General features: G+C 45.0%; 1 protein-coding gene across 1 annotated transcript in view; it reads right to left on the bottom strand.

Annotated features, from left to right (window-relative positions):
- Positions 1 to 700: 700 nt before the first annotated feature.
- The window catches only part of LOC146870530 (zinc finger BED domain-containing protein 5-like), a 128,269-nt gene continuing 113,524 nt past the window's right edge, over positions 701 to 15,445 (bottom strand). The window contains exon 5 of the mRNA XM_085643169.1: positions 701 to 813. Coding sequence (XP_085499295.1) covers positions 701 to 813 — 113 coding nt within the window. The remainder of the gene's footprint in view (positions 814 to 15,445) is intronic.

The raw sequence follows: 15,445 nt of genomic DNA, 5'->3' as shown, positions 1-15,445 counted from the left end.
AAGAGGAAGTTAGTAATACACTTCTTTCCTTAAAATCAGGATCATCTAACGACCCCTGTCCTGCCATTGTGCTCCATCGGGTTGCAAGTAGAATTGGGGAGATGCTAACCCCACTGTTAAATCAGATTGTGGAACTTGGCACCTTTCCAGCCTGCTGGAAGACGGCAACTGTTAGGCCCTTATTCAAGAAGCCCACGCTGGACCCTACAGAGCTAAAAAAAACTACCGACCGATTGCTGGGCTACCCATAATGGCTAAATTCATGGAAAAAATCATGAACAGAACTTTGACTGACTATCTCGAAACTAACGAGATATTGGATGTAGCCCAGCATGGTTTCAGACCAAGTCATTCGACTGAATCTGCCCTGATCGTAGTCACAGAAGAGATCCGCAGAACTATAGATCGGGGGGGAAATGCAGTCTTGGTTCTGCTTGATTTGTCGGCAGCTTTCGACACTGTGAACCACACAGTGCTGGGTCAGCGGCTCCAAGATGTGGGCATTAGGGGCACAGCATTGTCCCTTCTATCTTCTTTCCTGGATGAAAGAGTTCAGAGCCTGAGCTGGGAGGGTTTACAGTCAGAGAGCTTTTCCTTGCCTTGTGGGGTCCCTCAGGGCTCCGCTCTGTCACCTACCCTCTTCAATATCTATATGCTGCCATTGGCGGCACTGATTAGGAGGCATGGCTTTGAATTTACATCATACGCCGATGATTCGCAGCTTATAATCTCCATGACTAAACATCCTGAGAACACGGCAGTCAGGTTTCATGCTTGCCTGGAAGAGATTATAGCCTGGATGAATTGCAGCTTCTTAAAAATAAACACCGATAAAACAGAGGTCATCGAATTTGGCTGCGGCCAACACCGGTGGGATGCTTCCTCGTGGCCTACGACAGCCGGGCAATGCCCCACCCCAGCATCTAAGATCAGAAATCTGGGGGTCATCTTTGACTGATATCTAACCTTCTCGGCTCAAGTGAACAGCCTTACTTCCTCCTGCTTTTTCCTTATTAAAACCTTGAAGAAGATCTTTCCTTTTATTAGAAAGGAACAACAGAAATTAGTGGTAGTGGCTCTCCTGCTCTCAAAGTTGGACTATTGTAATGGCCTATTTTTGGGAATTGACAAGACCCAAATGAACAGACTTCAATCATTACAGAATGCTGCTGCGCGACTGCTTCTGGATATACCCAGAGGTAAACCTACCTCTGAGGCTATCCGTACCTTGCACTGGCTTCCAATGCAGGATCATGTTGAATTTAAGGCCTTATGCTTGGTCCACAAAGCTTTTTATGGAGGCGGTGCCAGGGCTATGCGGACACTGTTTAGACACTATATTCCGGCTCGACCATTACGATCCGGTACTCAGAATCTTCTTTGCCTGGATAGGATCAGGAAGGCAAGATGGGGTGGTAGAGCGTTCTCCCACCGGGCGGCTCTATTATGGAATTTGTTGCCTTTAGCCATGCGCCTTCAATCTAACAGATTGGCGTTTAGGAGAGCTTTGAAAACCTTGCTATTTTCCAGGACATAGTTGCATGTAACAGGCTGTTGGTTTTACTAGGTTCCTACCTCCCCTAGCGCCAAGACGCCACGGCATACGAGCGCTTTATAAGCACATATCCTATCCTATCCTATCCCATTTGTGATTTGGGTTTAGGGATGCAAATAGTAGCACAAAGGTCGCAGATGGCAGGACCACAGTGCATACAAAGGCAACAAGAGAAAATGATGGTCAAAACTACTCCAAGGAATGTCAATGCCTTCCAACCCCATTTGGACAGTAGTCCCCAAAACCACTCCAATAATGACCAATCTCCTTCGTCCTGATGAATCGACTAAGAGATTATATGTAACTTAGAGATAGCTTGGTATACTGTCGGAGCGTCATCAGGTATGAAAATACAGCAACTTGACCCAATCAATTTGCACACTCCACCACGATCCGCAAGAACAAAATCTAAGGCAACTCGGTTTTGTAAGGTCATAAGACGATCCGCCTGTAGTTCTGCCGTGATATTACTTAAGGCTCCTTCAGTGATGTCTATAGTGGTTTCTACGACACAAACCAGTTGCCTTATATTTCTGCTGTTGGCCATTGGACCCCAAAAAGGAAGAAATCCTTTGAGGAAATCTCCTCCCTCTTGTCCTGCTGTGTCTTTAGAATCAATAATCCCTCTGCCATATCTGTTTCGATGATAGTTTGCAGAAGCGGTGTATGTAGGGGGAAGAAGGAAAGCTATATAACAGGTACCAGAAAAACCCGTTGGCAACCACGTGTAAGCCCTATTGTGGCAGATAAAATAAGTGCCTTGAGATGGCACTAGAGGCGGCGAATTTTGAGAGGAGTAGACGTATGTGTGGGAACAATTGTTTCTTTGTATGGTGTCAGAAGACCGACTATTTATTAGCAGACAGAAATTTCCCTGATGAGGAATAGTCCAAATCGGTGGAGATTTTCTTTGTTTAACCTTATCACTAAGGCTAGTGACATAATGGGTGACGTTCCAGTTTGTGTACGCTTTCCTTTTGTCAACGGAAATCTTACTATTTTCCATGATTTTAGCCATAGCTACCATTCCCTTTATCAATGAACTATGACTAAAATCCGGACCACCAATATATGAACTAACGGATCGTCTGAATTTGCTTTGATAGGCATTGGAAAAGATAACAAAATAAGCCTAAGCAGAACCCTCATAAGAAAACGGAAGAACTAAATATGGCATTCCTTTTTCTGTGGTATGTGGCATAAGTCCACACACCCAACAGTCAGTTGAATTGATCACTAATTGGTGTTGATGTAATAACTGGACAAAGGAATTGTTATAATATTCAATTATTCTAATGAGTTCATGTTGAGGAAGGGTATGAAATAGATGTGGAGAGACAATAGAAGAAGACGAAGAGGTAGAAGGAGATACAACTTTTTGCTGCAGAGCATAAATAATCCAATTTATAAACGCCAGAAGGATACACAATAATATAATGATACATAAGGTTATACTAAAACGACTGTACATTAATCTACAGGATTCTTTTTTCATTTCATCCTTTCTCTCTCTTTTGCCTAATGTAGTTTCCACCTTCCTAAATGGATGCTCACGGCAATCTTCCTCGATCACTTAATTATGATTATCTGCCGTCCTATGACACTGCAAGTCCTGCAGGCCTATTGCCACTACTCAGGTCACAACCAAGACTCCTACCGTGACCCTGCAACCGGGATTGAATACTACATAGGAGAGAGAAAAATCTTAAGTGTTCTTTGGTCTAGGTCTCAGATTATAGTGTTCTTTATCAGGTACAGTTTGGTCTCGGAACAATGTTCGCGGATTTGTCGTATTCAAGCGACGATGTGGTGTTATCGCTTCCTGAAGAATGTCGTCGTCCTCTTTCTCAGACAATGTTCCATTCAGGCGTGCATCGCTAAAAGGTACGAATTGTGGAACCTTCTCACTCTCAGAGTCACCAATGCCCCCACGCACCCATTGATCGAAGGGTAGAGGCAAAGGCACTTTCTTACTATGCACGCCGTGAATCCAATTTTTCTTTCCTTCGACTTTGACTGCTGTTCTCGTGACCAAAAGTACCAGACAAGGCTTCCTCCACCTGGGCACCAAATGTTCCGTCCTTTGTAAATTCTTTATACAAACCCAGTCACCTGGTCGGATGGAATGACCTGGGCCTGTGGAAGACTTCGGCAAAGCACTCTGAACCTGTTGATGGAGAACACGCAATTTAGTTGTAAGTTCATGCAAGTAGTCAATCAACATTGGATATGGCAAGTCTGAGTATTTCTTAGGGCGAGGGACTCCCCATAGATTAGCTGGGCGCCCAAAGACCACCTCGTAAGGGCTGAGTCCCAAACGAGAGTGCACAGCAGTTCTGGTGGACAGGAGAGCCAGTGGTAAAGCATCGGGCCAATTAAGTCCTGTACTAGCCTGTACTTTCGCTAGTTTAAGTTTCAAAGTTCCGTTGTAGCATTCCACTAAACCTGCTGACTGTGGATGGTTTGCCGCATGGAACTTTTGTTTGATACCAAGACCCGCACAAACTTTTTGCATGACTTGGCCCACAAATCCGCTCCCATTGTCACTCCAGACAATGCGCGGCAAACCAAACCTGGGGAAAAATTCTTTTAGTAGAATTTTGGCTGTGGATAAGGCTGTATTATCTTTTAGAGGGTATGCTTCTATCCACCTAGAAAAGGCGCATATTACCACCAGAACATATTTGAGATTGTTGCATCGTTCCATGTGAATGTAATCGATCTGCAACACCTCAAATGGATATGTCGGAGGAGCAAAGTGACCCGCTGGAGTTGGGGTTCCTTTTCCCGGATTGTACATCAAACAAACAATACAATGTTTCACTACCTTGTCTGCACATTTTGGGATTCCTTCATTTTGCCACACTGGAGCCAGAAGCTTGCATATACCTGTTGCACTTAAGTGGGCTGGACCATGCGCCATAGTAACCACTGGGAGTACATAGGCATCTGGTAACAGCCAATGTTGGTGCTCAGACAATTCCACCCAACAACCCATCTCATCTAACATTCCCGTACTTTCTTTCCACTTACTCAATTTTTTCTCTGTAGCCTCTTTCTGAATCGACTTTACACTTTCTACTGTATCCTCATACATTCCTCTTTCTCTGACCCAATTTGCAGGACCCGCAACATACATTCGACTTGTAGCGTCTCTCGCCGTCTTTTTCGCTACTTCATCTGCAAATGCATTTCCTCGGCCAACATCATCTGTAATCTTCTTGTGTGCACTACACTTCACAATTGCTATTTGGGTGGGCAAAACAAGTGACTCAAGAAGATCAGTCACCAACTGACCATGTTGTATTTTAGTGCCATGTGAAGTAAGGAATCCCCTCTCTTTACAAAGACGCCCAAAATTTAACGCTACACCAAACGCGTATTGACTGTCGGTGTACACGTTCACTCTTTTTCCTTTTGACAACACACATGCTCTCGTTAAAGCTATCAGTTCCGCTGCTTGAGCTGAATTGTGTCTGATGCGTGCTGTTTCCACAACTGTATGTAAAGTAGTAACAGCATAGGCTGAAACTGTATCTCCATTAGGCATTTTAAAACAGAAACCATCCACCCATAGAATTCCATCCGGATTTTCTAGCGGCGTATCTTTCAAGTCAATTCTTCCTTTTGTCTCTTCCTCAGTACGGAGGAAACAATCATGTTGCTCCTCAACACCTTTCTCCTCTGGAAGGGGCAACAGAGTAGCTGGATTCAAGGTATTACATCGTTTGATGTGTACGTGACTAGCCAAAAGCGTCAGCTCGTATCCAGTTAAACGAGCACTCGTAAGATGCTGCGTTTTCGCTCTGTTTAGTAAAGTATCCACTGCATGTGGCACCATAACAATGAGAGTATTATCTAGCACCACTCCAGCAGACTGTCGAATAGAAATTGCTGCTGCTGCTGTCGCTTTAAGACAACTAGGCAATGCTTTAGCTACTGGATCTAGCGTAGCCGAAAAATAGGCACATGGCCGCTGTTTGTCTCCAAATTGCTGTGTTAAAACTGACAACGCACAACCTTCTCTCTCATGGACATAGAGCGTAAAAGGCTTACTGTAATCAGGAGTACCTAGTACAGGAGCGGAACACAGAGCAGTACTTAAGTCAGTAAAACTCTTTTGGCACTCATCAGTCCAAGGAAGGGGCTGAGGCGTATCTTTCAAAGTGAGTGCCAACAAAGGCTTGGCCAACAGAGAGAAGTTAGGGATCCACTGCCTACAATAGGAAGTAATACCTAGAAAGGCACGTAGCTCCCTTTGTGTGGATGGCACAGACATTTGCGCAATCGCCTGAATTCATTCTGGGGTTAATCGTCGTCCCTCCTTTGATAGGTGATGACCCAAATAGGTAACCTCTCGACGGACATATTGTAGTTTGGAAGGTGAAACCTTATGATTCAGATTAAAAAAATGGCGTAACAATGCAACAGTCACATTTTTGCAAATATCTTCTGAATCAGCAGCGATTAACAAGTCGTCCATATACTGAATAAGAGCAGCACAAGACGGCAAATGAAAAGTATCAAGATGACATTTTAAAGCTTGGCTGTAAATAGAGTGACTTTCACAATAGCCCTGAGGTGCGCGCTTGAACCGGAAGCTTCGGCCTCCAAGAGAGAAGCCAAAAATATCCCTACTCTCTTCGGCAATGGGAATCCTAAAGAAGGCATTCTTTAGATCGATAACAGAAAACCAAGTCGCTGTGGAAGGTATCATTGTCAACAGAGCAGTGATATCTGGGACAACAGGAAATTGTGGTACAACAATTTTGTTTACCTCCCGAAGATCAATTACGAAACGATATACAGGAGGCTGAGAAGGATCAGTGCGTTTAAGAACAGGAATAATAGGACTATTGCATATGTTTCCTCTCGTTTCTTCAACCACACCCTTCTGAATCAAATCATGAATGATTTCCAAAAGCGCTTTTTCACCTTCAGTGGAAATTCTATACTGCGGAATACGTGGCAATTCGACATTAGGCTTGAGAGTGACAACATAAGGTGGAATTTCAAGACAGCCCACATCGTTCGGACCCGTGGCCCAAAGCGTTGCCGGAAGAGAAAGCAATTCAGGTGGAAACTGATCTTTGGACAAATACATTGGAGAAATCAGTTTCTGTCCTAAAGTAAGATGTACACCAGAAGGAGAACAATATATCGTAGCATGCATTCTTTTAAATAAGTCCAGACCCAATAGATTCTCACCGCAACCATTCGTCAAAAGAAGTGGAGCTTCCAAATCATAAGGGCCAATTGAAATAGGCAAAGGGCAAGAAACCGGATTACGAACAGGGGCACCAGAAAATCCTACAGATACATTCGTTAAGCCAGACAAAGGTGCCCCAGGGAGTTTAGAATGAATGATAGAACTTCTCATCGCCCCAGAATCTAGAAGAAATGGCTCTAAAACACCCATTGTAGTGACATTAACATAAGGTCCATTCTGATCTACTGGAACCGACACAACTCCCTTACTTTGTCCATGGCTGTCCTAGTTAGCATGAAGACTTTCATTCATGCCTTCAATATAATGGTCTTCATTGTAGTACTGTGTAGACCTAACATTTTGCTGATCAAAGTAATTCATGGAATTGGGAGGAGGAAGGGCACGCTGTTCTTGAGTCAACACACCTCGACCTCTACCTCTATTTGCTGACTGGAGGCCACCACGACCTCGTGGAGCAGATAATGCTCCACTGCGCTGCAATAAAACCGGACAACTATTCTTAAAATGACCTTCTTCTCTACAATAGGCACATTGATTAGGTCCTAACAAAGGTCTCGGAATGTATGGCTCAGGTTTTTGATACAACCTCTGAAACTGCGGAGGCTGTTGAAACTGAGGCTGAACATAGCGAGGAGGATAAGCTTGTTGCAAGAGAACCTTTGTTTTTAATTCTTTTGTCATTTTCTCTTGCTTTTCTTTTTCTTCTTTATCTCTGTTTTCATAATATTGTGCAGTAGCCAATATCTGGGCAGAAGAAGAAACAGCCCATGAGCTTTCAGAATCTTTCAATTTGTGTGACAGCTCGGGAAGCAAATTAAATACAAATTTGTCCACAAATAATCGCTGTCCACCCTCTGTAGCCATATCTTGACCACTGTGATCAATAAATGTCTCCTCGAAACGAGTAAAGAAATCAGAGACACTTTCATCTTTCTTTTGTTTGCATGCAGCTAATTTATCCCAATTAACTCTCAATGCAGGCATCATCGTTTTCATTAATGTAATAATCCTACCAGGGAGTTCTGAAATCAAAGCATCAGGCTTCGCACCACCCACTTGGTCTCTATCTGCGGCAATTATAGCATTCCAATCAGCACCTAATTCCTGTGCATGATTCTCTTTACGAATCCTAGCCCATAATGTTTGTGGGACTACATTTCCCATCAACATATCGATATCAGCTAGATTCATGATGCAAGCATCAACTGTCTGTGATAATTCTTTATAATAACCCGCAGGGTTTTTACGAGGATCTGGTAGTCTGTTTAAGGGCTAAAACTTCAGATCTCTTCCAGGGGACATGTACCCATATACGTTGAAAATGAGCGGGAATAGCTGGATTATTACCTTGAGCTGCAATCTCTTCCTTCCATACTGGAGGAACCTCTATCATGGGATAATTTTTCAGTGTCAGTCTAACCGACGGATCGGAATCAAGAAAAGTCTGAGAGGACAATAAGTTTCTAAAAGAAATAAGTGTCCTTACAGCGTTTTCAACTTTGGAACCCACAATAAATCCTTTATCAAAGTCAGCCTGGACATCTAACAGACCCTGTGGAACCGAATTCAAATTCACATCTTCCCATTCTTTAATGAGAGTATCACACATTATATTGAAAACATATCTTTGCATGGGCGCATTCCAGTTGTTTTTCCTGTAAGCCGTAGTCTGATGCATTTAGGGGGTTCAATGGTGCCTACTAATCCCTATGCTCCTTTGTCTTCCCCTTCTCCTGGTTTATTGAATGAGGCTGTACTGGATTATTGCCATCTAGAGAACAATTGTACGATGATAGGGTCTGAGGGCACAATATGTGAGTCCTGTGTTGGGCCCAGTATGGCCCCACAACTTCTGCAAGTGGTTCAAGATAAAACCAAAGGCGACTTAAGGATTGTTAGCTGGAACATAGCTGGCATCGCCAGAAATTTAGACCTTCCGGACTGGAACATCTTCATTGAGTCTTTTGGAATATGTATTTTCCAAGAGACTTGGTGTCTGGAGCCTTATTATAAGGTTGGCTATACCACCTTTTTTGTTCCAGCAATTTCCTCTATCACAGGAAGAGGTCGCCCTTCGGGTGGCCTGCTCATCTGGGTCAGTATTGCCTTGGACCTCCAGATTAGGTCTAGGGTTTCTAAGTCCCCAGATTTAATAAGAATTTCGCTTACCGGATCGCACAGAGGGCGGTACCTGGAAATCTTTAACATTTATGTTAGAGGTGGTAATAGTGGTATGTCATCGCCACTTATATCAGGGCTGGAAGACGAACTTATTCGGTGTAGTCCTGATATGCATATTTTGGTTGCTGGAGATTTTAATTGCACCTTTGAGCCTCTTGCTGTAGATGACATCCTGGGTATTGCAGAGGAGGATCTGAGGAGAGATATCCCACCTTTAGTAATAGCACCTATAAAAAGGTGGACCAAACGGGCCATGCAGCTTAATGCCCTAGTTTTGGAATATGGTTTAAGGGCGGCAAATGGCAGAACAACTTCGGACCGCTGTGGAGCACATACGTTTAACAGGGTCGGCCATTCCTCTAGAATAGATTATGTTTTATTGGACCTTAAGCTCTGGGTTCATATGATTGACATGGCTGTCCTTCCATCTATAGACAGCGATCATAACCCGCTTTCTTTGTCACTCTCCCCTATGCTGTCAGCCCGTATTCGCTCTCAAGAAGTTCCAGTTTTGCGGTCAACTGGGGAAGTCTGTCCAGCAAACTGTGGGAGGCGTCTTAAGTGGCAAAAGGTCATTTTGGAAGAGGGGAAGGTTCAGGAAATAGGTCTGACCTTGACTAAGGCTATGTTAGGACTAGGAACCGGTCCCCTGACCTATCCTGACGTTCCCTCCATCTTTTGTGACACTATTGAAGCCCTGGGAGAGTTATTTGTGATACGGAATAAGGGTTCTTCAACAAGAGTCTGTAGGGAATTTGGGGGCAACTATGGATGGTATTCCAAGGAATGTTGGAGAGCGAAAAGGGTTTTAATTGAAGCTGTGAAGTCCAAGAGTTCTGAGTTGATTGGCGTGGCTAGAATGGAATATAGGTATGCTATCAGTATCGCTAAGAAAGAGTGGGACGATAAGTTCTGGTGTGATTTGAAAATGGCTAGTGCTGGGAGGGACTCGAGGGGCTTTTGGGACCTAGTTAGGTCGAGGAACAGGCCGGTTGACTCTCTGTTAACTTGTAACATCTCTGAGGAGATGTGGTTTAATCATTTCTCCAAACTTTATTCTCCCTCCCAGGACGATACCAGTGGGATGATTGTCTTACCTTCTCTAAGCCTTCCTGGTTCGAGCGAAGATGTTTCTTTTACGCCTAAGGAGGTGGAGAAGGTTATTAACTCTCTTGTCCCCAACAAAGCTTCAGGCCCAGATGGGATACCGGGGGATCTGTTCCGTCTTAACTTAACGGAATGGAGGTTACTTATCTCTTCACTATTAAATGCTTCGTTTTGTGGTGCAGCACTTCCTGATTCTTGGATGGGTGCTGAGGTCGTTCCGATCTTCAAGAAGGGGGGCCGGGACGACCCAGCTAATTACCGGCCCATAAGCCTAATTGACTCTTCCCAGAAAGTGGCGGGGAAGGTGGTTCTGGGGAGAGTGCTTCAGTGGGTGGATGACATGAAAATTCTCTCAGACCTACATGCTGGGTTTAGATCAGGCACCGGGACTATTGAGCAGACATTTAGACTGATGCTCTTGTATTGGAAAGTGGTTGTCCTGGGTAAAGGCAGTTTGTATCTTGCCTTTATTGATTTACGTTCTGCATTTGACCTTGTCCCTCGGGGCTCTTTGTGGAAGGTTCTGTCGGAAATGGGAATGCCTGCATATTTATTATGCTTGGTAATGAAGCTCCACACAGGAAATTTTGCACAGGTGAGGTGGAGCAAGCAGGGGGAGAAGACCGCTAGAATACCGGTGAAATGGGGTGTCCGCCAGGGGTGTGTGCTTGCTCCCACTCTGTTCACCTTGTATGTGAACGGTGTGGTGGAGCATCTTTTGGAAAATCCTACCGATTCACCTACCCTGGCGGGCAGGAGAATACCCACCTTACTATTCGCCGATGACACCCTGCTCATCTCCAAATCCCCGATGGGCTTACAAAGTCTCCTTGACAGTTTCCAAACTTTTTGCGAGAAAAGGGGTCTTCAAATTAATACAGATAAAACTAAATATCTGATCCTTAATCCCCCGAAGAAACTTGGAAAATTTCCAATTCTAAACGGGGTGTCTTTGGAAAGGGTCAAGGAGTTTGATTACCTTGGTATCCGTCTCACTGATACTATGCGGTGGACTTCCCATCTCCAGAAGATGTTGCTGAGTCGTAAAAGGGTGATAGGGGCTCTTCTTAAAGAGCAACGATTATCCACCTCCAAACCCATCGCTCCTGTGTTGGACATCTACACAGCCAGAGGGGTTAGTGCGGCCCTGTATGGTGCTGAGCTATGGGGTTTGCAGAACACTGACCTGCTAGCATGTTCAGAGCGTAAATTTCTGAAAGATTTGTTGTACCTCCCTTATAGTACCCCGTCCTTACCTCTATTTTTGGATATGGGCTGCCGCTCTATTAGTGATCAGGCCAGGCTTCGCCCCTTGCTCCTCTGGGCTCGCCTATGGAGAGTCCCTGAATTAGTGAGTTATGCAGATGGGCTGAGGGAGATTTTATTGCTGCCCGGCTGGTCAAAAATTGGGTGGTTAAGGGATGTTAAATTTTTGCTGGGGGAATTGGGTCTCTGGGAGTCATGGTATTCCAGGTCTGCCCCTCCCAAATCCGCCTTGAAGAAGATTTTTTGGAATTGGGTAATGGGTAGGAACAACTCTAACCCAAACTTATGTAGATCTTCCAGTGAATTCTTCTTGGTTAAGGATGTGTCGTTTCGGGAACCCTATCTCGACATAATTTCAAAATCCAGAGATAGGGCCTTGTATATTAAATTTAGAATTGGTGTTCTACCAGTGGGAGAATTGACTGCCCGCTGGAAAATCCCGGCTCAAACTAGTCCATTGTGTGTTTTCTGTTCGCAGAGGACTGAGTCGGTTGCCCATCTATTGTTTGAGTGCCCTGCCTACAAAGCGCCTAGATCTAGGTGGTTAAAACCAGTATGTAAGGAGTTGGGTACTAGGCACTATATGGTAGCCTTGAGAATATTGAGGTCGGACACACGGCCCTTAATTGTGTGTGGCATGGCAAAGTTTTTAAGTTGGGCCTGGGTGATCAGATCAAGAAGGCTTAAATTAATTGTTTAATTGGAGGATTTTAAATCTGTGTGTTCAAGGTAACTTATTAATGTCATTTGCTTATGGTATATTTTATCGACTGTACTGTATTGTTATGGCTTTGTTTTTTTTGTTTGTCTTTTTACCATATTGTATGTACTGCTTTTTAAGTTAAGATTTTATCGAAATAAAGCCTATTGACTGACTGACTGACTGAGAAGGTAAGCATAATATCGAGCACACTGTACTGGGGACCCTTTTTGATCCATTTTCGTGCGAGAGATTCCAAATTTTCTCGTTCTTCGGCAGTTGGAAATTGACTACGAGATTGTCTTCGAGAAAAAGCCGGAGATACATTAAAAGCTTCAAAGAAAGGAGATAGAATACCAGAGACAGTGTCCGTGAGTCGCCTACGCACAGACGGAGAATTGGACATGAGGATAGGGGACAAGGTATTAGGCGAACTAATAGAAGGAGAACCGGTAATTGCAGGAGGTGCAGAAGGCAAAGGAGATCGAAGATCAGGAGATGAGGGCAAAGAAGTCGAAGTTAATGGTAAAACTGGTAGAGGCGGTAATACTGGAGGAGGCAAATGCGGAAGAGCCGGAACAGGCGGAGGTACTGCTGGCGGCTGAACAGGCTCAAAACTACCATTTTCTGGCCATTTTAAAACACCATCTTTCTTCGTGTACCGGGTCCATGCCTCATTAAAGGCAATGGGACAAATACCATGTTTTGAATAGAGCTCATATGTGGGAGTTCCAACCGAAGGAATCGGACAAGAGTCCTCAAGCCGGGAATCCCTATTACAACCAAAGCAACAAAGTTTTCCAAACTTAGTCAGACCAGGCATCTCGTGATTTCACCCGACTGTTCACAAACTTCAAGGGGGTAAAACTCAGTTTACGCAGCACAAATGCACTTACCCCTCGGCTTCGGCTATTGCAATAGTCGAATCTAAGGACCAAAGAAACAAAGGAACAAAGGAACAAAGGACCAAAATTGTGGGAGCGACCCACCAAATACTTAACTAAGGATGTCTTCTCACGCCAACAGAGGCCCGTCTATCGTCTCGCCTTACCATACATCACCAAAGGAAGGGCCAAGGCAGGGCGGCAGTCAGGGCAGCAGTCGTCAGTAGCCGTCAGGAAGGAGTAACCACGCTGAAAAAGACCTTCGGACCACTTTCGACATACAGGGGTCGCTTGACGTGGCTCGCGAATCCTCCAGAATTTTCTTGCGGGGTTCCTCACGACCTTCAGGCAGAACCGGTACCACTGAAGCCGCCCAACGATGGGCGCCAGTTGAAGAACCAGAACCTTTTGGGCCTGGCGGCGCAGGGTACGCCTTGATTTCCGGGGTTCTCCTGCTCAGCTACACAGAGACACGGGACACTCTGATAGGCGTTAGAAGATCGGATTTATTAGCTGCAGCTAGTACAGTTATCCCAGAAGTACACAAGGTAGGTTCTCAGGAGACTGCCACTTCACTCCGTGGCGCACAATCTTATATAGTACATATGTGAAATATACATTAACCAAATACACACCCAAAACATGTAAGAAAGAGCCAATAAGAAAAGTTGGAAAACAGAACAGAACCAATAGAAAAGGTTTGAAAATAAAGTATCAGATAACTCGAAGAAGCCTCTCCTCCGACTGTGTTTGTCACCCCTCCCACGAACTAATTCATTAACAGATCTGCAACCAACTTGCAGGTGGTGAGATACGTTTGTGTGTTTTGGAGGACAGTTGTGAAATGAGAGAATGCTAGCAGAGGACAGCGAAGGCCAGACGATAAGATTAAGTCAGAAGAGAATAGTGTGAACCAACAGATAGTTGAGACGGGGATTAGGAAAACCAGACAGGGATTAGTGTGCTCGGCCAGTCCTAACACCAGCTTTGTAAATAGAGGCAGAAGGCTTATTTCGACAAGATGCTGCAGAAAAAGCAGAATAGACTTTGTTTGCCGTGCTGCCTCAGTGAGGGCAACACAATATGGCGGCGGAGCACAAAATGGCGGGTCGATTCGATCACGATCGAAAACCGAATTTTCTCAACAGCATGGCCCCGTACACTACACAAACACCACTGCACTACCCTAAACTCTAAAACACTACACCCTAGACTACACAAACACCACTGCACTACACTAAACCCTAAAACACTACCCCCAGCATGACCCCTTACACTACACAAACACCACTGCACTATCCTAATCCCTAAAACACTCCCCCAACACTCCCCCAGCATGACCCCCTACACTTCCCAAACACCACTGCACTACCCTAAACCCTAAAATACTACCCCCAGCATGACCCCCTACACTATACAAACACCACTGCACTACCCAAAACCCTAAAACACTACCCACAGCATGACCCCCTCACAACACAAACACCAGTGCAATTCCCTAAACCCTCAATCTACCCCCAGCATGACCCGCTACACTACCCAAACACCACTGCACTACCCTAGACCCTAAAACACTACCCACAGCATGAACCCCTACAGTACCCAAACAGCACTGCACTACCCAAAACCATAAAACACTACCCCAGCACGACCCCTACTCTCCACAAGCACCACTGCACTACCCTAAACCCTAAAACACTACCCCCGGCACGACACCCTACACTACCCAAACATAACTGCACTACCTAAACCCTAAAACACTACCACCAGCATGACTCCCTACACTACCCAAATACCACTGCGCTACCCTAAACCCTAAATCTACCCCAAGCACCACACCCTAGACTACTCAAACACCACAGCACTACGCTAAACCCAAAAACACTAACCCCAGCACGACCCCCTACACTACCCACACACCACTGCACTACCCTAAACCTGTCAAACACGACCCCCTACACTACACAAACACCACTGCACTACCCAAAACCCTAAAACACTACCCCCTACAAAATACAAACACCACCCACTACCCAACACCCTAAATCTACCCTCAGCATGAACCCCTACACTACCCAAACACCACTGCACTACCCTAAACCATAAATATAACCCCAGCACAACCCCCTACACAACTCAAACACCACAGCACTATCCTAAACTGTAAAACACTGCCCCCAGCATGACCCCCTACACTACACAAACACCACTACATGACCCTAAATCCTAAATCTACACCCAGCATGACCCCCTACACTACACAAACACCACTGCACTACCCTAAACCCTAAAACACTACCCCAAACACGACCCCCTACACTACACAAACACCACTGTACTACCCTAAACCCTAAAACACTACTCCCAGCACGGCCCCCTTCACTACTCAAACACAACTGCACTACCCTAAGCCCTAAAACACTACCCCCAGCACGACTCCTTACACTTCCCAAACACCACTGCACTACACAAACCCCTAAATCTACCCCCAGCATGACCTCCCACACTACACAAACACCACT

The sequence above is a fragment of the Triturus cristatus genome, chromosome 1_1 (assembly GCF_964204655.1).
Source record: "Triturus cristatus chromosome 1_1, aTriCri1.1, whole genome shotgun sequence".
Lineage (NCBI taxonomy): Eukaryota > Metazoa > Chordata > Amphibia > Caudata > Salamandridae > Triturus > Triturus cristatus.
The sequence above is the reverse complement of the archived record's forward strand: the minus strand, read 5'-3'. Positions and strand labels throughout refer to the sequence as shown.